Source organism: Cygnus olor, chromosome 8, assembly GCF_009769625.2.
Source record: "Cygnus olor isolate bCygOlo1 chromosome 8, bCygOlo1.pri.v2, whole genome shotgun sequence".
NCBI lineage: Eukaryota > Metazoa > Chordata > Aves > Anseriformes > Anatidae > Cygnus > Cygnus olor.
Window position 1 is genome coordinate 27,265,726 of NC_049176.1, and position 24,716 is coordinate 27,290,441.

The 24,716-nt window shown below is 40.9% G+C and overlaps 1 protein-coding gene across 4 annotated transcripts in view; it reads right to left on the reverse strand.

Annotated features, from left to right (window-relative positions):
- Positions 1 to 24,716, reverse strand: part of GLIS1 (GLIS family zinc finger 1) — a 191,747-nt gene that overhangs the window by 86,579 nt on the left and 80,452 nt on the right. For all 4 annotated transcript variants that reach the window (XM_040565433.1, XM_040565432.1, XM_040565434.1 and 1 more), the window contains 2 exons: positions 19,073 to 19,271; positions 11,726 to 12,827 (listed from right to left, as the gene is read on the reverse strand). In XM_040565433.1, coding sequence (XP_040421367.1) covers positions 11,726 to 12,827; positions 19,073 to 19,271 — 1,301 coding nt within the window. The remainder of the gene's footprint in view (positions 1 to 11,725; positions 12,828 to 19,072; positions 19,272 to 24,716) is intronic.

Below are 24,716 nucleotides of genomic sequence, written 5' to 3' on the forward strand. Positions count from 1 at the left end.
TAGGCGAGTGCCAAAGATGTTAAAATGAGAGATGGATGCTTGCCATAAAGGAACAGTACTCCTGTAACTCCAAAACAGTTGAAATCATGAGAACTTGCAGGCCATTACCCCATTATGTGAATGGTATTTTTACAGCACTAGAAATGAAGTAATGCAGAGACAAATATTCATGTTTTAAACGTGTTGTCATTCCAGTGGCCCAGCTACAAGTTGCATGAGAGCAATCAATGTAAAGTTAGGAATATCTCAAGCCACAGTTACGAATGCCCACGCTTCACAAAGGTTCCTTCCACTCTGATCCCTTCTACTTTGCCCTGTGCTAAAATGTCTTTCCTTTAAAAAGGTCTAAATTTGCTGCTTTTCAGTATCCATCTATAAGGAGAGACAATACAGAATCCCTCACCTGGCCTCTCCTGGCATGTTCACTGTGTACCTCTGATTCCTCGCCCTCTAAATTCAGCACAGTCTCTTCACACCTGAAAGTCTTTCTGTTCATCTCCTTTCAAAATCCAAAGAAAAATGGTCAGTCATCATCAGAGATAGTTTTGGCATATCATTTCAGCCCTCAAGTAAGGTATACATAAGAAGAGGTTTGCCAAACTAGTATAAAGCATGCTATTTTTTAGCACCTACCTGGCTAAAAAAACTTAGACTGACTAAGCTGGTGTGCTCTGTGCAGCTGATGCATATGCCAAGTTTCTGTGTGTTTGCTGTCATCTTTTCACTCCTGAAGACAAAACAAAAGCTAAAAATGTTTAGTTAGACCAAAGCATTGTAAACAGTGACCTCTGAGATCACCCCGACCATGCAATTAAAGATGTCATAACGTTTGAGGATGTGCAGGAAGATAAAAGTCTGGGAATAACTGTGATGCTTTTACATATTTTCACATATTCTGCTTTTTTCTGCTCTCCCCATGTCACGTCTGAGTAGAGAATTTATTGCATGGAGGCAAGTGGGCACCGTGTCAAGCATTAGATGTGGTTTTGCTGAGAACACCCCATACTGAGTCAGGTCTACTGCTGTTTTTCTGTGAGTCCAAGCAAGTACCACAAGGTAGGTCTCTTGCCAGACCCCCTCTCCCTGCAGTACCCCAGAACGTGTTTTCAGGCACCAAGGCTCGGGCCATTCCAGGGGCACCCCCATGGGCCTTGTTTTCTGTGGAGACAGCATGCTGGAGATCTACAGGGAACCGGTCCGAGACCGTGTCTCTTTATAAGGGAAAGCATTCCTGCAGCTGGTCATTGCTGCACAAAGGCAGAGAAATGTAGTTGTACCATTTTGAAATCAGCAAAAACAAGGCTGGGTTTGTTTCACACCACTTTGAAAGACCCTGGCTTCCAAGTGTCGACACTGCATCTTTCTCAAAGGCCCGGACAGAAAGGTATTCTGTGCCTCTGGGTGTACTGAAGGGATTATTGTAATGTGACATGATACCTGGCCTCGCGGAGGCAGGGCTCAGTGACCCAGAAGGCCCTACCAGTTTTGCCTGGTGTTTTTCTGTTTTTTTAGTACTCCGTCTTCCTCGCTCTCTCACTGAAACAGTGAGTGAAATCATATCAACATGGACACAGCAGATTAGCTTTACAAGGTTCCCACCTGTCTGACATTCATCAGCTCTCTAATCTAATAGTAACACAATACCCTGTACAAGTACACGTTGAAGCAGCGTGCTCACAGCCTGAGGCCAAGGGCTGCAGGTTAAACTGATACCCAGGCCTGCCTGTCGCTGCCGGACCGACCTTAGTGCTGCCATTCCCGGGGCCTGGCAGCCCTCCACACAAGGGTTAAAGGCAAGTTGTAAGCAAAGGCTCTAAAACACTTGGAAGAATCTCCCTGAATCAAAACCATTTCATAAAAGGCTCTCTGCCAGGCAATAAAATATTTTTGATGGACTCTTATTTTATCATTACCCATGTAAGAAGAATGTATTGCAAGAATCCCAACACAATTCAGGGAAGTAATCATTTGCAGATTTAGTAGGCATTCTCAATTGGCAAAAATGAAAGATTTATTGTAGGGATGATGAAACAAAGAGCAGTTGTGCAAACTTTACTGAGCTGGATTATGAGAACATGCTTTTTCCATTTCCCACTTTTAAATGCCTTGGATGCTGTTTCAAAAGAAAGATCAAGATCAATTATTTAACGCTGCAGTTACACCGTACCTGAGTGAGGATCTCTTCACACATATGTTATCTGTATGCAACAATAAAAGAAGGCGATTGAGGGAAAACACTGTTATAGACAACAAAAGCAGACTTTGGAATAAAACTCATATTCCTGATTCCACAGGTAGCCCAGGGATGTGAACAGAAAACTCGGGCAACAACATATGTCTGTGATATAAGTGCAAAAATTTGACTTACAGAACACAGAAAATACAGGTGTCCTGGAGATAGCACACGGGGCTCTGAACACTTTGTAATAGCAACAATTTCTTTGAAAGCCACTGTACAGCTGAAAAAAATTGCAGTTTAGCAAACCCTTACTCATGTGAGTAATGCTCTGAAGCGGAAGGGATTTTTTGGTCAACAGAGGTGCACAGTCTCACAGCAACTTTAAGAAATAGGTGGAAGGGAAAACACTTTGGGAAGAAACAGTTCTTTTTCCTGCCTTTTCTGCCAGGGACTCAATGTGTGACTATTAGCACTTTGTAGCTGAGCCGTTCTAGGCTCACACACCCTGACGTAAATTCAGGGTTTCTTTACCATTACACCAGTGTAAACAGGGACAGAAGGTAGCGGAGTAATTTGCCTGAATTTAACTGAATCTGTAATTTGGGTGCAACACTTTTTGCCACAGGAAATGCTGTACACTGGCAGAAGCCTGTAAGAGCTTTGAGGTTCACAGCAGAAAGAACCGCTAGAGATGCAAAATAGCATTATGGATGTGTTACGTTCTTGGCCTCGCTACCTCTCTGTGATTATTCACACTCACTGTGCTCCAGGGAGACTAACCTCGTTGTGCTCGTGTGGAAATGGAGATCTAACGTCAATGTTTCCAGAAGTGCTTACGAAATTTCAGTACCTTCGTTATATGCTGTCTGCTTTGAGAGAAAGAAGACCTCAACTTCAGAGGTGCCCTGTTCAAGCTGGGGACCTCCACAATACAGCTACCCAAATGCAGGGTGCACTTCTGAAAATCTTGAAAATCCACAATGTGGACTGTCAGATGCCAGAAGGTCAAGTTTTGACATACTGAATTTAAATAACAATTATTTATTACTAGGCCCACTGGACGACTTGTTAAACAAGTGAGAAGGTTTCAGAATCTGGCCCATTGTGAAGCCTACACCAATATAGCTGCCCCGTGTTGTGGAATGATGCTTTTTTTATTTCCCATCCGATTGTTAAAAGCTAAGTGTTGCTGGTTTGCCCTGAAGTAACAAACAAATGCATCATATTTAGAACTGAGATCCAACTGCATAAATGACTGTATAAAATTTTTAATGTGCACTAAATTCCTCTTTCTCCCCTGAGACTGCAGTATACAGCCTTTGTGCTGCCTGCAAATGCAGATTAACATTTTTATTAAATGACATATGTTTCACTAATATGGAGTATTAAAATGTATTGGCCTAATAAGAAACATTAATGAGTATATCGTTGGCACAGTTTTTAAACAATATTTAATTTTACTGCTTTTTAATTTGACCAAACCCTCTGCCAGGTGATTCAAGCTATTTTCTTTCTTGAGGTTAATCGCTGTTCAGGAAGGCTAAATCACTGAGAGTTCAGAACAATTCCAGGCCGTTTTTAATAATCCCCACAGAACACATACACAGAAATAAAATAAAGCCAAACACTTAACCTCAAGTACACAGTCACAAAGACTGTTTAAAATTTTAGAACTTTCAAGCTTTCCACTTTCTAAGTGGAAAGATTAATAATGTTCAGATGCAAAACCTTTTAAAAATGAAATTTTAGGGGGAAAAAAATCCTCTGTCACTGCTCCCAGATATTAGATAACTGCAGACTGCCCATGTATCAGTCAATGCAACCCACTTTCCCAGACCCTGTGGAGACAACTCACCCTGCCAAAATGATGCTGAACCCATCTTTGAGGTACTCTTGGGGTATGTTAAGACGTTCCCACGGGAAGCAGGTAGTTCACAAGTATGTTTACTGCTCTGCAAAAATTATGACTAGATGGGGAATGCATCTGACCAGCCGAGGGTGTACCACTCGTTCTTTCCTACCGTGCAGATTCATATAGTGAAACTGATGGACGATTCAGTCCCAGACAGGATGCATAGTGAGAAGGAAGTCTTGTCATACTGTTGCTACATTGGAAATGGTGAGCTCCAGAAATTCTGAAGAGTTATTGCAAACCCAGCACTTAGAGGCTGGAAAGCCTTTCCCTTTTTGCATCCTCAGATGTGCTTATTTGATACAATTCATTGATCTGCATGGCAAAGAAAGTGATCTTGTGGTGCAGCTGGAATGAATTGGCAGTTAAGAGGCTGCTTGCAAGATATCTTCAAAAGGTGATGCCCCATGAGAGGTTTATAGGTCTGTGCTCAGACTGGAGGTTGAATAAATCTACATATGGACTATCATCCAGAGCCAGGCCACAGTAGAGCTGGAAATATTCTGTGTCTTAAAATGAGAAGAAATCGCTAATGGAGTTTTGTGGGGCAATGGGATAAGGATAAAAACGTGGTATCGAGATGTAAGTTTTGTGAGCAAACTGGGCAAAGGGAAGGGAAAGAAGTCTAGGAAAAATCTTCCAAAAAGACCTGGGAGCAATGCCTAGAATTTTGTCTGGCAGCCAGACATCATAGGTCACAACTAATAAATTGTAAGTTTCTAAGCTGGGCATACTTTAGCCTATATATTTGACAAAGAACACAAATGACTTAGTTCAGTGTGGAGGAGTTCTGATCAAATTACTTCTCTGTGCCACAATGGTGCCAAGCTGCACAGTCACTGTGTAGAAGCATTTCAACACAAAAATGTTTCCTTCCTTTAAGATGATCGCTATCAGATCGCTGTCAGGTGTTTGTCAAAAGCTCAGAGCGTCTAGGATTCTGACAAATATCTGCTGCTTTGGAGGAAAGTGGTTCATTTTACCTCTACTCAAATAATGTCACAGCTAGGATTATGTTAAAGATATATTTTTGTCAGTAGCCAAATCAAAACACTGAAGAATGAAGGGAGGAGAAATCAGTCCAGAGTGAGCTGAGATACAATTGTTTGGGGACTGCTCTAACAAAATAAAAACTCTAAATAAATCAAATGGGGAGAGCTTTCACACAATCTTGAAAAGCCTCTTTGTTTAATACTTTTCATTCTGAAAAGTCAAAAAAGATGGGTTAAAATACAGAAAAAAAAAATCTTTATTTCTAAATTAGTACACTGTTCAGAAAATGCCAATAGTAACAAAATCCTCCAGCCCTGTTCACTGTCCCCCAATCATTCTGTTTTCCAAACTGAATGTGATCCAGATTCACTAATGATTTTCTTCTCAAAACTCTGTTTTGCAATGATACTACTACTGGTTGGAAAAAAATGGCCTGGAACATCTAGTAACATTTCTAGTGGGGAACATGGAAAGAAATATCCATCCTTGTGCCACAAGTCTAGCTGTTCCCTAAACCACTATCTGCTTTGTCTTGTCCCGATAGCTTGAGTAGATACTGAGTTTTATTAGCTGAAAGGATCCAGCACTGTGAGAAATCACAATAGTGGTAATTAATTACATTATATGGTATGGCAGTGAGGTTCACAGAGCGAGTACCCACTATGTTGTGGTGATATTATTGTTATTATCCCACTTTGATTCTTAAAAGAATGAACAGCAGTATCTACACACAGTGACTAGCTCTGCATAAACATGCCAGGAAAACTGCAGTCAAAAAGTAGGATTATGTTTTAACCAGGTCCCCAGTAATTATTCATTACTGAATAATTTATCAAGTCAAATTAAATAAAACTTTATGGAATTAAATGCTCTTGTGGATAAAAACAGTATGTATTTGAAGCCTAATGCTTCCATGTAAAGCCTACCATACTCCATTTATCTGCTCTCTTCAGTGTACTGTGTAAAATTTTTAAGGCACGCAACTGAGCTTGAATACCCTTCTGGGTGCTGGCAGCCATAGTCACAACTTACTTCCTTTGTATTTATTTAGATTTATGCAAACAAAGGGCCGAAGAATATGCAGTGAGGCCTAACCCATATCAAACTGCTGTGAAAGAAGAGAAAACGAGCCGCCCTGGTCGGATGGAAATCCGTCTAGCCCCTCCAATGCTCTCAACCGGAGAAAGCAGCCGCACCTCACAGCATGTCCTGAAGGTCGGCAGTCCCAGGGGAGGGATGCCCCATGTTGGGAAGCTGATGGTCCTTCAGGGAACCACTGGAGCTACTCCTTCTGCGGCCCAACTCCAGCAGGCAGGTGTTGAGCCCCCGCAGACACTGCAACGTGCTGTAGTATTGCACCGTGGCTCCTAGCTCCACCAAGAACCACAGGTTTGCATTCCTGTTCTGCTGCAGCGAACCAAGGGACAACCCCAGACACAGAGGAAACTCTCAGAGCTTGCGCTGCAAGATCAGTCAGTCTGGAGCTCTCCCGTGGACACCAAGAGTTCAAATTCACCAGATGCTGGTGGGGAACTGACACAGTGACGAGTCCAAAGCCGTTTGCCTGCCCCGCAGTGCTGGTGCATGCCTAAACCCATCTGCACTGCTGTCAGGCAGTCTGTAGTGGGTTTCGTAAACAGATAAACATTGTGTTTTCACCAAACCACTGAATTGCTGTCTACTTCTCCTCTAATCACAGAGTGGTTTTAATGGGGCAATTCCTTGAGTGTTGGGAAATGCCACCAAAGGGACCTCATAAAAAGAGAGATCTGTAACGAGGCAGCCTTGATAGAATTGATGTTTCCTACCATTGACTTCAAAGGAAAGAAAGTGGCTACTGTTTTTTTAAAGCACTCCTTTGGCATCAGTGCATGACACCCTCCACACCAAAAGCTGAAAACACTTTGCAGACCTCCACAGCATTCCCTCGGGTCCGGCTCACTGTTCAGGTGAAGTAACTCCCATCAGCCCGGGCACGCAGGCCTGTTTCCCTGCACTCGCAGGACCCGCTCAGACTCACTGGCAGATGTAGCCCACAGAGATCTCATTACTCAACGTGCACTGCTGGGCACACGCTCCCCACTGACCGTAGGCAGCATAATCCTTGCTATCTACTGACAGCAGAGATTCCGCATGGGTTTCCTTAGCAGCAGTGGCAATCACACTGATCTGCCCCATAGGCCCCTCTCGCCCTTAAGCGCCATAACCGGGTTGCTGCCCAGGATGTGTTACAAAGGCCTTGCGTGGGGCCTTCTGGCGCTCAGCTGAAAGTTGTCACAGGTTTATGCCACATGGAACCACCTGCGTCATAGAAGAACAATAAAAATAACAAGAAGTGCAGCAGGATCGCTATCTTTTATGCAATCCGTACAAAAATATGTTTCAGAGGTCAAATTGCCAGTGCTTAGTTTGTGTGATGCAGTGATCTGAACACAGAGCTGAGCTGGAATGCTGGAATTGCCTCAGGATGCCTTTAGGCAAGTTCCTTATCTGCTCTATGTCTCAATACAGGACCTATAGAACCTCACCTTTAAGGATCCAAAAGAACTGACTACAAACAGCACAAGTGCAGAGTTTCAGGGTGCACAACAGCAGAACCCAAATCCTTGCATTATGACTGTTCCCAAACTGAACACACTGCACGTACGCAAGGACAAAAGATTCTGCTTCCAAGTCTTACCCAGGCAGAAACACGATGCCACAGACAGGGCTACAACATACACAGGAGGCATTTGTTTCTTTGAAATACATGAACTAGAAACATTAACAATGGCTGTTATCACCGCCCAGCTCTTTTCATGGATATCACAAACGTTAGGAAACCCAACATCGATAAACACAGTTTGCATATGTAGAAATTACAAAAAGGAAAATATAATACCTTTGCTCATGTCTGTGAAAGCCTGCAACATAGTTTCCCTGAACACAGATGCATGCAGCGATGCTAACTTCATTTTCTACTCTTTATGAAGCCACAGAAAGCACAAGAGGATAAACTGATAAGCCAAGCATGGATTTTTCCAAATCAAACAATGCTAGACAACTAAATGAGCAGCTCTGTATTTACATTTGTAAGCAAAGGCTTAAACCAAAGATGCAATATTTAGAGATCAGCAGGGTTCTACCCACCAAAGTATTGGAATAACTAAAAGCAGCAAAAGATACAGCTATGAGAAATTTTTTTAAATAAAAACCATTTAAGCTTGCTAATTTTTGCTGTCTCAGACAATCAAAATTCCAATTGTCTGGGACATCAAATCTAAAAAAGCATGAAATTAATCTTCAGAAGTTAAAGTCTTAAATGCATTGCATCATTATTTTTGTTGGATATATTTTTGATTATAATGCAGATGAACCCCAAATTTAATAAAACTAAAATAACATGAGTTAAGTATGAAACATAACAGGATATTGCAAAGAGATTAGGTAGTTTCCTCTAGACTACTTGCAGAGCCCAAGGAAAAACCAAACTGAGGGACACAATGACAAGAAGGCACCACTAAATTAGAGTATTTAACAGAATATGAAAACAGTATACTCATAGTATGGGTTTTGGCAATGAAACACAGCAAGCAGAATATGGACCCGAAACATCAGCATTTCTCTACACCAGATACTGTTTTGCCTGTCAACTATCTGTAGTAAAGAAAGAAGCAGGCTAGCTAAATTTAAACCAGCTGTAACGATGAGAGTGTTACAGTTGGACTGAAGGAAGCTTACCTCATGAAAGTATTGTGGAAACTGCTGTTGGAAAGATAATAAAAGGATTAACTGCTGTTTTAGTGAACCATTTACTTTTCAATCAAAATGTCTCATGTATTTCCTGTTCTCAAGTAGCTTGAATTCCAAAATTCCTTTGTCTATTACAGTACATAGTAGCAAAGCTTGTCATAAGAAATTAATAATTTTACATGGAAAAGTACTTTTATGTATGATGGTGGGGTGCTGCTTGCTGTTAGCTTCTCCTGAACAGCTCAATACCTAGTCGGCCACTAATCTTACAGATGGGAACAAAATCGAGGGCTTAAAAAGAAAGTACAATGGGTAATTGTGAACAGCGAAAGAAAATCTCCGCTACAAATACCAAGAGATGTAAAGTTACTTTAACAGGGCTACAGCAAAAATAAAACAAAATCTCAGACCTCCATAGACACAGAATGAATTGCCTTCTTAATTTGCAGGAATATCAGCACAATTATTATCACATCAAAAGAAAAGCCATCATTTAAAATGACATGACATCACTGCACAAAGAAACACTGCACAGCAACCCTTGTTTAAAGTGGAATGGAATTCACTGGGCAAATAATCCCCACTTGATATTAATAACTTTAAGGAGCTGTGTTGCAGCTTTGGATCCTGTCCCTGTTAGATCAAGGTCTTTCCAGGGTAGGAAACTAAATTTGCAAAGACAACTTATTTTTCATGTGCTCACTTGGATCCAGTTGTACTCCAGTAGAGGATTCCAGATTGTGACACTTAATACACGGATACATCTGCTGATAGCAGAAGGGTGTTGGTCTGGGAATAGAAGAGTTAACTGCAAGTTCTGCAGTGTGAAGCACCAAATTCTGACTGGGGCAATCCCAGCTATGGGAACAACAATACACTATCTGCATAAATAAAACATCTTTATGTACTTACATGCCAAGGCTGCATACATGTGCCATGAAAGCAATCTGCAATAGCAGATGCAAAATTTTTTTCAACCTATTCACAATGTTAAGCATTGAGACACTATCAAAAGCCACTTCTTTAATGCAGATGTACCTAATTGAAAGGCAAAATCTTTAGCATTTGCTAAGATGTTACATGATTTAATGTCTCTGGTTTATCTAGTTTCCTGTACGAATGGGAATGTAACATTAGATATCTGCTATACAATACCTGTCAAATACGCATTTTGCAGAAAAAGGCAAAAGTTCCCGCACACATGGAGTCTACTCATTCTTTCAGCATTATAGTAAAGCTAATCAGGGTTTCATGTTTAAATATTTCCTTTAAAAACTGTGAGATATAAGTAGGGAAAAGACCAGTCTCATTACAGAGACTGTTAAAACAGTCGAATAAAAGGAAGGCTAAAATAAAATAGGCATACTTTCACTGTTTACTTAGACTTTTGTTCAGAAAGAAGCAACTAAGCTGCATTATCCTTGGATGATTTATGACCAAAAAAAAGATATTTATAGGAACTTCAAATTCCTTTATACTTTTACTAAATAGGGTTTAGCTACTTCTGGAAATGAGCAAGTCAGTTCTTTCACTCAAAATGAAAGAAACAGGTAAGTCTTAGAAACTTTCCATTTCATCTTGGACATGATGGCGTTGTCTAAAAATCTTCATTGTTTCCAGTATTATTTCAGGGAATACCCACTGAACAGTGCGGATATTAAGGTAACATTGCTCATCTATGTAATGGAAGTAAGAATATCATCAGGTGACTACCTAGAGAATATTTTTCTCCGTAAAACACTGAATAACTTTTTTCTTCCTTCTCCCTGCCATACCCATTGCAAGCCAGCAAGCTTTTCCTCAAACAAATGAAGAAAGGGAAGCTTTTTATAAAAACATGCTTTCCTTTTCCTCCATAGAAAGCTACAGCTTGCCATGGAAAAGTTTGTCTTGATCTAACTTCCTTACGAACATTTTCCATTATATCATGCTCTGATCATAACAATAAATAGACATACAGTCAAAAATTCTGCCTATCAAGAACAACAACCTGCTGCTATAATCATCCCTTTTGTTTGGAGTCATTTGTGTGTGCGCGTATGTGCATGTGCATGCACGCACACGCGTGCGCATGTGGGTGTTACAAATAAGACTTTACAAATTTCATGGCCCAATTTGGAAGCTTATGTCAAACTTGTTTTGCTTCATCTGTTTCAGTCAGGGTCTTATATCATTGTTGTTGCAAACATGTGGAAAGCTTAATGGAAGTCATTAACTTTTATTTTAGTTTAGCCATATTGTCATCATGGTGGGCAGATGCAGAGATGGTGCTATTCCCAAGATCCTCTTTTTGGAACACTGATGTTGTTTACATCTTCTTGATCAGAAGAGAACAATGGTTTTTACTTATTTTTAAAGCTCTGTTTTGCAAATTAAAAAAGCCCCTAAAAACCTTTGAAAATGTAATTGAAGATATTCCTTTTATTCTTTTAACTGTTTAAAATCCTTAACAAGTTTCTTTTTCTTTTCTAAACTGCCATTTGAAACTTTTGCACTCGTAACTCTATGGGTTACTGTTCAGCTGAAGGAATGAAAAGAATTTCATTAGATGTGTTTTATGTTTCTTGATTAAAAATGTCACCCGAGGCTCAGAGACTTATTTTACGTTAAGTGACTGCTGTGTGCTTTGATCATCACTTTATTAATGCTTTAATGAATATTAAAAAAAATAAAGCACTGTATTAAAAGTTAAGCTCTCATATGAGGAAACTGAATCCCTTTTCCAAGAACTACAGTATTTCTTACTCAAACATTTCCTTCTCTACTAAGGCTTTCTCCAGTTCCCCTGTAGCCTGCTGCAGACTCTTACAGGAAAGCACAACAATTATATTGGAATAAGACTGAAGAGAGAGCAAAAAAAGAGAACAGAGTAGTATGCTTCTATTCAAACAAATAAATTCCAGACTTACCATGCACTTGTTTGGTTTTTCTCCAGAATGAACCCTCATATGAATCAGCAGTTTGTAACGAGCATTGAAGGGTTTATATCGGCGGACACAGCCTGCCCAAAAGCAAGTGAAGTCCTCTCCTTTCCGCTGGTCAATGTGCGTCTTTTCTATGTGTCTGACCAGTTCGTCTTGTTGGTCATAAGTGGCACTGCAGTCAATCCACCGACAGATCTGCTTGCCATTGCCGAGGTCCTGTTCATCCCCTTCGCTGGGCTGAAGGGATTTCGGAGACATAGAGGCGTGCAAGTGAGGCAGTGTCCCTTGAGTTTGGCTTAGCTGCTGGTGTAGGTGGTAAGGGGGAGGCAGCCCCTGATGATGTCGGAAAAGATCAGCAGCAGAGGAATAATCGTCAGCTGGTTCTTGTTTTAAGAAACTCACCTTCTGAGTGCTGTGGGAGGTGTTTTGATGAGGAATGCTACTACCATTCATCATAAGGCTGAGACTTCCATTCTCCTCGACTTGCTGCATTTGTATCTGCTCACAGTCACCTCTGTCACATTCAGTGGAAATAGGTACAAGACATGCTGGAGGGGAGGGAATACTGCAAGGGTTTCCAGGCTGAGAGCAAGACTGGGGCCGAGAGGATTTTTGAGCACTGTGATGACTGATCTCCACGGGATGAGAGGAAATGCCAGCTGAATTAGTTCGCAGTCCATTCACACAGGTGACCAGTGACGTCTGTGATGTGCGGATGATAGCTGTAATGTCAATTCCTTCAGCTGAAGACGGCACAACAGAGATGCATCTCTTCTTCAGGTTGCTTGTTTGTAGCCTAGCTGAGTGCTGAGGGGTGCCAAGTGACAACGGACCCAGGGAGGAGCTATGTTCATTATTAAACAAGTAGGAAGAAAGTGAATTTGTAAAGCTATTATTCATTAGGTCTATTTCAGGATGCAGGCTACCGGAGGCTCTCAGCTCCATCCCCTCCGTAATCCTTCTATGCGTGGAAGCCTCAGACAGAACCTTATAATCACTGGGGCATTCTTGTTTAATGTGCTGAGCTGGGTGACTTCCATTCAGGCATGGAGCAGCAGAATCTACCGAGTCTTGAAACCTGGGTGACCTGTAATATAGTTTGCATTAAGCATCATGAACTACCACAGGATTTATCATTTTTGTATAAGACACAACATTTGTTAAGCCCCGAAGAATGGAAGCACTTGTTTTCTGCTGAATGTTGCTCCTCTAACGCAGCAATTACATCAAAAAATTCTGCAGCGCTTCCTCTACAACCCTTGTATAGGCAGCATCATTTTACACGGGATTAATTTTACACACTGAGCTATGCACAGAACAGACAGTCTCCCCTCTACTGCTACAGGCAGTTCATCAATCACAATCTAGGTTTTCAATGCATAATAGACTGGGCAAAACAATAGCTGAGAATGAAGTTTGAGAGCTTTGGACATTTTCATATTATTCAAATATCAGCATTTTCCTCAGAGCACACTGGGAAAATGCCTTGGCAATCTTAACACGAATAAAAAAAGGCTAGCTGAATTTTGCTCACCCGTGACGGAGATGCTGTGCTTCGCTAAATTAAAAAAGGCGCTCGATCAGTGGGTAAAAAAGGATTACAAATACAGAATAGCTCGCTTTCAACCAGTGGTCCAGAGCTGATGAAAATCAGACAACTATTTACTTCTAACGGGTCTACAAAAGATAACTAGGAGAAGTCCACAACCAGTAGATTTAAACTGGCAGTCTATTGTATGTCCATTTCCATTTCTTGAAAATCTGCATTGGTCTGCAAATGATAAGAAGTGATTTTCTGCAGAAGTGATTTTCTATCTTTTTTTGATGTGTTCTGAATCCAATCACTCAGGAAGCATAAACCCCACGTTGACATTTCAGAAAAACTCTTAGGATAATATCTTCTAAGCAGCTAGCAATTGGTTTATGCCTTAACACACACAAAAAAAAAATCTATCTCGGTGATAAACATTCACTGTGCATGACCCAATTGTGTGTTTTTCTTAGGACCAGTGTTTCTTAGTTATCTGAAAAGTGTAGTAGGGTTTTAACCTGTGGCTTCAACACGCAGTGATCTGCCAGACCTAGAAGAGGAAAGTACATCTGTGTGCAAAAAAGCTGTACCTGAATCAATAAACCCCCCAGAGAGGTCCTCCATGGCACTTACGCTGACATGTTCCATATAAACGAATTTTATGCTTTTTTGATGCTAGTGCCACAAAAGCTGAAGGAAACCTGGCCATTTGGCAACTTTTGTATGTGACACCGTAGCTGACAAATCTGACACATCTTAAAGCATGAAGCACATATGCATAAAATACTGTGGACATATCCGTACATTAAACTGCAGAGCTGCTGAGTAAACAGCATTTATTTTATGGCTTAGATGATTTCACCTCTATTATTTCCATTAAACCACTACAAACATTAGAAGCTGAGACCATTTCTAACTCCTTCTTGGTAACAGCTCTCAAAGAACTGCCAATTAGAAAATAAATAAAAACAACAACAAAAAGCTTCAAAAAGACTTCCTTCCCATGCAAATGAAGGGTGCAAAAAATGACACCAGTCTGAGGCACACAGCTGGTAGTTGTGCATCCACTGGTGACAGGCTCCTAAGCTACAACAGTTTGCAGCCAGCAGGGCTTGATATAAAAAAACTTTAAGGCCATGAGAGAAATGAAATTCCCCACCATTCATTGCTACAGAACAATCAGACCTTGCATTCTGCCACCAGAAGTTTAAAAAGACTACATTTAAAATTTTTAGAGGTTTCCATAATCCATTAGTTATAATTTCTCCCTTTAGGTTTGCACAGTTGGTCTCAGGGTAAACTTAAAGCACCTGGTTTTGCAGATGGTGAGTTTAAAAAAAACACATCAGTATTCATGCATTATTTTTTAACATTTACAGAACCATATGTCTGTAAAATATGTGGTATAAGCATAAGTAAAAACCTTTTATTGCACGTTTGGAAAACCCTGCCCTGCTTGCTTGTAGCTTCACTGCTCAGTAGAAAGTGTGCTGTTTTAAACTCATTCTGAGAAAAGTTTTACAGCATACCATGCCAGGCACAGTATTTCCTATTATTTAGTTTCTTCTGTACAAGAACTCTTCTAAATAATTCAGTTTGTGCCATAGCTTAGTGGTCCCAAAGCCTCAGGCTAAAGTAAACACAACACGTCTCTTACATCACATAAAGCTAACCCAATCCTTACATTTCAGCCCGTGATAATTGGTGTCATATTATTAAGCTTTCTGTAAAGCTCCCATCCTGCCAGAAATCCGTGTGAGGAGTTCAAGCTAGAGTCAGTGCGGAGTACCTGCAGGATGGATACAAGCGTCCTTACCCTGAGACATACTACATTCTCCAAATTCCTAGCGACATCCATCTGCATTTCTAGCACAAGGTCTCACTCAGAGTCAGGACTGTATTGTTGTGATGCTGCTACCGTGCAAAACATGAAACAGTGAAAGAAGGCAGTTTTGAGGCCTTTTCCAATAAGGCATTGGAATACCTTATTTCACAAACAAAAGGGATGAAGGCACTGAATTTAAGCATCCTGTTAGCACAACCTTTCTCTGCCTACTTGATGGTAAGTGCAGGCTGCTTGTGCAGATCAGAAGCAAGTCTTTCCGGGGAACTACAGCCTTCTCCTTAGCACTGTGTATTTAAACACGTGATATATTTTGTAATTGTTAACTCTGCTGGGAGCATCTGGCTTTGTTTCAATTTCCTGATGTTTAAGTGGTGAGGTACAGAACATCAAAGTTGCATGAATGCAAACTTTATGTATTCCTGGCAGAATTTTACCATCACCGGTCTAGGGAAAAGCCTGCAAGTTCCTCCCAGCCCTGGGGGTGGTGGACACAAACAAAACTGATGTGAGAGAGAGACAAGGTGTCTGGAACCCAATGTGCTTTGTGGCTCCTCTTCTACCTTATTACTGCACTATTTGCTCCTGCAATGGCATCTTGCAGCCGGAGATCAGATTCCAGGTCTGGTACACACAGGCAATGCTGGCCTTAAGAATTTCATAATCTCTGGACAGTAGCCTAATATAAATGCGTATGAAACAAACAGCCAAGACAAGAGCGAGAGGAACAGAGTATTGCATGACAGCATGAAGTGCACTGTGTGGGCATGTGGATTAGCCTGGGTGGCTCTGGGGGCTTCCAGATGAGTGGCCCTGGGAGGGAGCGGGGTTGGAAGGAGAATACGCCCCATGGACATCTCTTCACAAGGAGCATCTGTGTACTCTGCTCAGCATACAAAAGCTGAACATAAGGCCTTTGTAGAGTAACAGCAGCCTCTCAGAGGATACTAAAACAGCGTTTCCAAAGAGACTCCCTTACGTGGTAATTGGAGCCAGAGCGTGAGGCCTGTAGCACCATGCCAGAAGTACTGCAGTTCCCAACTGCCCTCAGAGGAAAAGACAACTGTAACTGAGATCTCAAGATTATTTACAAAACAAACGTACACGCCTTCAGTTGCCACTGTAAATGTGCAATCAGTGATAACTGGCAGTTTTAAGGAGCTGGAGGGGATTGTTCTGCTGCACATCCAGGGACGCTGTGCAACACTGACTGCTCCAGTGTCTTCCCTGGGTTTTATACGCTGGGCTCTGAGCACAGTGTGGGCGGGTTAGCTCTGGCTGATAATGGATTATCTGACAAAAGGCCAACATTTGCTGTGTGCTGACTCCAATTGTGGTGAAGAAGGTATGAGGACTTCTCCAGTCCCACACACATCGCATTCACAGATAGCATGTAGCAGCAATTATGTTGCACAACTTAAAAGCTATTAACTGAGTGGGAAAAAGGGGGCAGGAGGAAGAGGGATTGTGATTCTTGGATTAAGGCAGTCAACCCTAGAGTAATTTTTCTGATAGAAAGTAATTCAGGGAGAAGCTGAAGGGGATAACAAGTTTCAGTGCGCTGAGGGAAAAAGGACAAAGACAGTCATAACCCCAAGTCCTGAGGGAGATTTTGGATTGTTAGGGGAGGTGCTCTCTGGTTTGTCTGGGCTTTCTTTGGATGTTGCATATCCTAGAAATGCAGAGTGGTTCAAAGCTCAGTTTAGAGAGCTTGTTGGAATTTTTATCTTCCTTTGTTTCTATGCCTGTCACTAGAGCTGGACAGAACAACCAAACTGTCTGCACTGCCCTCCATATGCTCAGGTATCTGTCCGTTCCAGCCCTATCTCTCTCATATTTCAGACTTCAACCTTCCTTCTCTGAGGGAGGTGTAAATCTGGGGGGGGCACAGAGCACCCTTGGCTCCCATTGACTTCACTGGAGCCCGATGGGCTTTTGCCCCCACCTCAGCTATGATCACCTACTTCTGGTTCTTCAGGGAAAGCCCATGCTTTTTGTTACTTGTTTGTCAAGAACCCTTAGTGTACCAAACACCATGAAGAGAAGTCATCCCAGCTGCTGTCCACCTTCCCTCACATGCCAAGATTTTGGCTCTGTACCACACACGTGGTGAGTAGCACCAGGACAAAATTGGACATTGTGTCCAGGAGACCCACAGAGCACAGCTGAGCTTGGCATTACCTTGTACATCCCAGACAGACAAAAGTAGTACCAGCCAGGTGGACATACGAGTAGAGAAAGGCTGACAGGACACACCAACAACCCATAAAGGAATGGAAGGGACCTTCAAGATATTCTCTGAACGTTTCCAAACTGTTGCTTAGGAAGCAGCAGAGCCTCAAGGCTTTAGACCATGCAATAAAGCAAAGAGGACAGAACTAGGCCTGTCACCTGCCACTTTTCTCATGTTATGCAGCCAAAAATTCTTTATGTTGTTCTGGGAATCCTCTCTCAAATGGGGGATGGAATGGGTTCATATTTCTGAGGGGGGGTATTGTGATCCACGGTATGCAGGTATCTGTCATTTCCTCATTATAAGTTTCACAAAAAGGTCCAAAAAGATCTAAGCAGAGTACTCTCTTTCTCCTTTTGTTTGCTCTTGCCCTAATTATCTTTGTTTCATAATTGTCCTCACTGACAGGATAAAAAAGGTTGGTAAGCGGCAGTTCCACATTGATTCATAAGGCAGCTGGGAGGAAGCAGACTTGAATGAAGCTTCAACAGCATCTACAACTCTTTGCAGCGATAGCAGAATATTTTGTTATGTGGCACATATATCACTTGTTCTTTTCAAACAAACAAACAGACAGCTCTTTCCACTTGCTTGCCATATTCTGTACGCCTCCTCTTCCTGAAAACACAGATGTTCTACCCCACTAGTAAATGGAAAAGGGGAAATAAGAAATAAATATGTACAATAAAATCAGAAACAGCCAGATTTCCAAGACCAAGCTATAGCCCGTATTTCCTCTTGCTGTGACTATGGAAATTTGGGCCTGATAGTTCCACGCAGAGTGCCAATTATTCCAAGTATCTAAGATAAAGGCTGCAACTTTATTGAGGTTTTTCTTTTCTACAGCTCTTCAAAAAGGTCAAGATTATTCTGTATTACATCCCCTGCCAAAAAGCATTGTAATTAAAATAGATGGACAGATTTTAATTTGTAGCAGGCTTCTATTCACAATGGATGTCTGTTTAGGGTACTTGTTTAAAATCTGGTAATGTTAAATTTGTAACAACAACAAAAAAATAATGGAGTCCTGTGTTTTCATATAATTAATTTATAGCAAATGTTTAAATAGAGATTCTGTTCATAGCATATCCAACTACAGTGTATATATCAAAACCAGAGACCAAATTTTCACATTACGGCCTTAAAAGCAAATACCAAGGATGTGGCTGTATGGGAACATTGAAAATATTTCATTAAAGGAGATGCTGTAGAAATAAAAGTGGCATTGGCTTCCTGTAGGTTTGATGGTGGCATGCCAAATTGCCATATGGGAGACATTGGCTTGGGAGTAAGTATCATCCCTGCCTTCCAGGCTGCAAGTTGGAAACAGCATGGCATTGGTGTGGAGAGTGGAGGTACAGAGGAGGCAAGTCTGACCCTACTTAAGCCCCTGGCAAAACTCTCATTGACTTTTGAGCATGCTGGAAGAGCCCCCACAGAGAAGCTGTATTTAAACTTCAGTGCAGGGGGGCTGCAGCTGCATATACAGTGACTCCTACTGGCATTGCTTTGGATAGTTGTCTGTGCCCATGTCCATGTCCCTGCAGTGAGAACCTGCAAATGAGTAGTGTGGTTAAACGAGCATCCAAAGGACTTCCAAAATGAAGTAAAAGCCAAAAATACTCTTCCAAATATAGCACCCATGGATTCTACTCAAAAACAGTTACAAAAATGAAGCATTCCAGAAGAGCTAAGTACATCAGCTGTCAAATCTTGCAGTAATACCTTATATCAGAGTGTGTCAAGTTCAGCTGACCAACATGAAGCAATCTCTCACAGGACAGTGGGTGGTCTCGCATGAGTGGGTTTCCTGTGTGGATGAATAGTCCTTGTCTGCAGACAGGTACTGAGCTACTTGTCATCTCCATGTCCATCATGTTCTTCTTCTCAGAGATCAAGTTACAATGATTGTAGCCACCATTAACTGTAAAAAAAAAGAAATTATCATAAGCCTTTGACTAAGAACACGCTATACTTACTACTACTCTGTGTGCTGATTTTGCAACTCCTTGCAAAATTCCTGTAAGTGGCATGGCAGTGAAATGAAAGGTTTCACAAGGAAGCAAAAATTAATTCCAAAGGAATCTGTGAATGATGACTGCTTATTTCTCTTTTTAAGTTTTGTGGCTATGCATAATTTAACTCAAAAAAAAAAAAAAAAAACACAAAAAACTTAGTATGATAGCTTCCTTTCCTTTTGTGTATTTTTATGGCAGAATCTTGCCTTTGTTAGATTTTGTGGAGGGATGTTTCAGAGTCCCTTTATTTTCAGGGAGAGAAGCTCTCTGAAAACAGTGATGTAAGTCAAGTTTTTCTTTGCAGACAATTATCTCTGTGATTATGACTTTAGACAGACATGTTTCTCCTTTACTGCCAGGTCAACAGTGCGGAAAAAAAATGTAACTAATTTGGTTCAATGTATACATTTAACTGTATTTTCAATGTGAGCTGTTAGTTTAAATGCTACTATTACTACTGATAATAATAAATTCTGTTTTGGTGAATACTACGTTTCACTTGACTTGGAAAAACAGACTAGAGCTATAGCGATATTTTTCAAAGTATATATATAGCCACTAACGATAATTTAGTTGAAAAGAAAGGAAAAAGGGGAAACTAAGAACTTAGATTGTATCGGTCAAATACTAGCAAGAAGTAACTTAAACTGAGGATCTGACTTTTAGACAGCTGCAGTCAACTGAAATGAATCCCTCTGAGTAGCCATATGACTTACAGACACCCTGATCACAAACTACCTACTTTACACTGCTCTTGGGCCCAGCCCTTCTACTGAAGCCCACGGTGGACCTACCATTGGCAGAACAAATTCTGCCATTTCAACACTACAATTTTGGTATTTCCCAGAGATATAGGTATAATAATACATAGGTACACAGATACCACAGTATATAGCAAATGATATTTTCATGATATAAGAGTACGTAAAATTCTACTCGTGAAGTTTTGCAATCGCTGCAGTTTTGTTCCATCGTTTACGAAGTTCAGATCAGAGATCATGCTCATTTTTGGCGGTACTGCTCTGGCACAACCTCTCAAGAGCAGAGGTACCCTTAACACACACGAACCCCCATTTCTTCTACTTACAGTTGCTGTCCCTAAAGCTAACGAAAGGCAAGTGGGAGAGCTCGAGCTGTTGTGGTCCTCTGTAATCACAGTCAATGCATGCTTCGAAAGCAATGACAATGATATTCAGGTTTTTGGTGCGTATAAATGAGAAGAAACAGGTGACTAGGGAAGACTAGAAGAAGTCTCTGGTAACTGGAGAAATTGTGAAAGGGATCACAGCACAAAAGTCCATTCTCCTCCACTGGCTGGGCTCCACAGCTTCCCCATCATGCTTCGCAGCACCATTGTAAAGGGAAGACCATGGCAGATGAAGACGTAGTCCAGGCAAAGATCCAGACCCATAGAAAAGAGTGGGTACATGTGACACCCAAATTACAAGTCTCCTGAGGCATTATTGTGACATTTCCAGAATAGAATTCCCTGGTTCCAGTGAAAAGTTTTTAGTGTTTGGCTAATGCATTACATTTCTTGATCATTTATTTGTATGATTTTTTTTTTAAGCTAGAATCTTTAAAATTGGACAAACAATATGGGATTTTTCTTAACCATCTCCAGGCACAATACTAAGGCACATCATAAGTCTTAGAAAGCATAGGGCAGAGTTATATATATAAACAGACCATGTAAGATTTTTAGGAATTATACAAAATGGACCATTAACCTTCTTCAGGGTAATTAATATTTTGGTTATTTCAGATTTATATTCAGAGGCTGTGATATCCACTGATATTTATATCCAACGATACTCTGTGATTGCTCTAAAAAGCTCTGAAGGTACAAAGAAGCTGTACAGAAATGGAGCAACTTTTGGCCTGTGCAGAGCAGTCAGCTGTATTTGATGGGTTTGGACCAAAATGTTTAAGATCATATTGGATACCTTTCAGCTTATAGTGGGTGTTTGTGACAAGTAGCTCTGCCCTGGATGTAATCATGACATAAATGATCATTATAACCTCTGGAGTCTACAGCTCCGTAGGGCTTTATTCCTTTCCTATTCTGGTTTATTCCTACCACAATTTAACTCATTTCAATGGTAATATCTACCTTAGTAAGACTGTACAGACTTGTGGCTGTTAATTTGGATTTATGAATCACATCTAAAGGGTATCCAAATACACTGCTAAACACTGGTGAAAGAAGCTCTATACAATTTTAAAGGCCACACCACCAAGAGACATTGGTAAATCAGTCATACCTACAATATCCAGGCCATAGTTCCTCACTTTTTCCACCAGTAATATTACCTGGAATATATGCAAACTGCATCGCCCCTCTAAAATACCATGGACACTTTAAAAAGGTTTTAGATTTATACTGGATCTGTAATAAAAGGAATTTCTTTTTTTTTTTTTTTTTCATTCCCTATTTATACATCTGAAATTCATTAGGGCTTTCTAAATATGCATTTTATCAATTTTATCATGTTATCAAGACAAGGAAACCTGACACTTTCACTCAAAATTCAGCAATACCAACTGTAGCACACGCTGATACCAATTTGTGTGAAGATGGAGATTTCCTAGAATAACATGGACATTATTCCCATGCTGTCAAAAACGAGTATCTTCTCTTGTAACTGTCAAATCAGAAAACACATTTTCTCCCTGCAAAGGAACAGAACAGCCATGCTAAATCTGTGAAATTCTGTGTGTTTCAGACAATCTGCCACAGATTTGCCTTCACAAAGTCCCTCACAGATTTGTTAACCAGAGCCAAAAATTTCTTGCACAACAGTGCCTTGTGCAAAGTCACACTTGCATCCGAACGCCTCTGAAATATGCCCACTGCATGGCAATCGGAACAACGATGGACAAGTAGCAGCACCTTTGTCTCACCTTTTTTCTCTTTCCACACAGCAAACCACGACAAGGACTGTGAGATGTCTCTGAACACAGACAACTGGAGTCTACATTCAAATGTTGGGAGAGCAAATTCATTGCCTCCGGAAAAAAAAAAAAAAAAAAAAAAGGAAAAAAATGACTGGTTTACACCAGTGTAACTGAGAAGAGAATCTGGCCCTTTGACAACTGGCTTTTTTATGCAATATTAATATCACTGGCTGGCATAACACAAGATTTAAGCATTTTCCATGTCTGGAACTAGATCTCCTCTTTCACTGGTATCGAGGGGCCTTTAACCTACATACTGTAACTTACCAATACCAGATGAAAAGAGCACACTCCCTGCCTTACACCAGAGCGTTCATTCTGCTTTCAGTAGAACCATAGCTATTTCATAAATCCATATAAAAAACTAATCCTAATTTACAGAGAGTAAATCTAATAAAAGCAGAATGGTTTCCAGAAGGATCTCATGGAAGTGGAATCCATCAAGGTAACTTTTGTCTTTCTCTTTTGCTGTCCGGCAGCTTTGATTTATATCTTTACATTTAAACACTCACACAGGGAACAGAAGAGGTTGATGCAGAAGTGTGCAAAGGCTGCAATCAGGCAATTCCTTCCATATGAGTAATCAGGTTAGTTCAGCTTTGGATATCTTGCTGCTTTCGTTCTGGGGTAACTAACTTTGGGGGAGTGTTTCCTTGATTTATGCCAGATTAAGACTTGTGAGAACTGGTCCCACGGATTGTGACAGGGCTACACACCTCAGGAAGGACCGCTCACAACTGGTCGGGATCTGCAGAGTCTGCCTGGTGTCTCTTGCTAGGGGCACATTCTCCTGGGGGAGAACAGCACCTCGTCACGCGAAGGGAAACCTGTCTGTGTAACAATGAGATCAACATTAAAAACGACCCTACTAAGGGGCAACAGCTCTTCTTCCCTGGGAGCATCTTGTTTACCGTTCAGGAAGGCTTCCCTCTTAGTGATAAAATTAGCTATTATGGTTGTAGATCGATAAGAGCAAGAACTTATCAAAAGGGTAATTATTCGACAATAAACACATGTTGCAATGCTTTGGAGTTTACCTAATTAAGGACAATGAACAAAAAACTGAAAAGATATATAATTGAAATGACTCACATTCGAAATAGAGATAGATTTGAAATATTTGCCTAACATACTTAGATATCCCCAGAGCATTGTGGGTTTTGTGGTGAAGACCAAACTAGGTCATTTGCCTTTTTTTTTTTTCTTACTGCTTCATTCTCTTTAATTACTTCTTTTTTTAAAAGATTTTGCCATTCTCGGTTTTGTTTGGATGCGATGTCCAAAATTTACCACGACAACACTGAGAAACGGAACGCTGTTCCTGGCAGCTGGAGGAGTCACATGGGGCCAGTGAAAGACCAAATGGTGCCACATTTTCTCCAAGTGAAAATCATCCATGCTGGAAGAGGCCATCTATCAGAGCCCTCCAAGAGAAAATTATTAACCCAGAAGGTGCCAACGCAGAAAAAACAGGTATTGTAGAGAAGGCCTGTACGGATATTCAGCATCCCATTATGCCCAAGTAGTGCTGAATAACCTTTATTACCGCACGGCTGGAGTGACTGCCGCAACTCCTACAGTCAGTAATTTACGAATGTTAAAATTGATGCTTAGCACCATGCTACCTGCTGGAAGGCTCTAACAAACTAAACATTTCAAAACACAGAATCTTCAAAATGATTCATGAAAATGCAGCATTTTTGAAATTCAGAAAAAAAAAGTCAACATTTTCCCAAAGGTTTTTATGCCTATTACGCCTTGTGAAACACATGGTTTCTCCTTCAGTTCCAGTGAAATACGGTCACAATGGATAGGAGTTTGGACACACATTTTTATACTGTGAACACAGCTTAAGAGAAGGAAAACCACTTCAGAAGTATGTTGGTATGACTAGCCATGTATGACAGGCTACTTAAGTAGGCCTTACCCAAACGAAATAGTTATTTTCACTTAGATCTTCAAGCTTGTAACAAGATAACCCAAATACGAACTTCCAGGTCTTGGTATGGAGGCCCAAAGCTGGGATGGTCAGATCTTTTACTGATTTCTTTGCAGTCACTATCACCGTCTGGTACGCAACAAACCTCTAGGTATTTGGGCCTCCAATGACTAGAAAGGAAAGTTCTGCACTTTGAGAGACATTTTTGATGACTTACAATTCAATACAAAACTTCCAATAACATTTGATTTGATTTGAGTGTTTTGGTTTCATCTCTGTGTGATAGCAGTACTGTGCACCACTAGATCTCTTTTTTGGGGTTGAAAAAGGCAAGAAACCCCTTAGAGCTGAATAGTCCCAGACCACTGTGCCAAGGTGCAGAATTCCCTCCTTGCTCTATGAACTATCCAAGTCGTCTGTAACGCACAGCTAGCAAACACAGGATCTGAACATG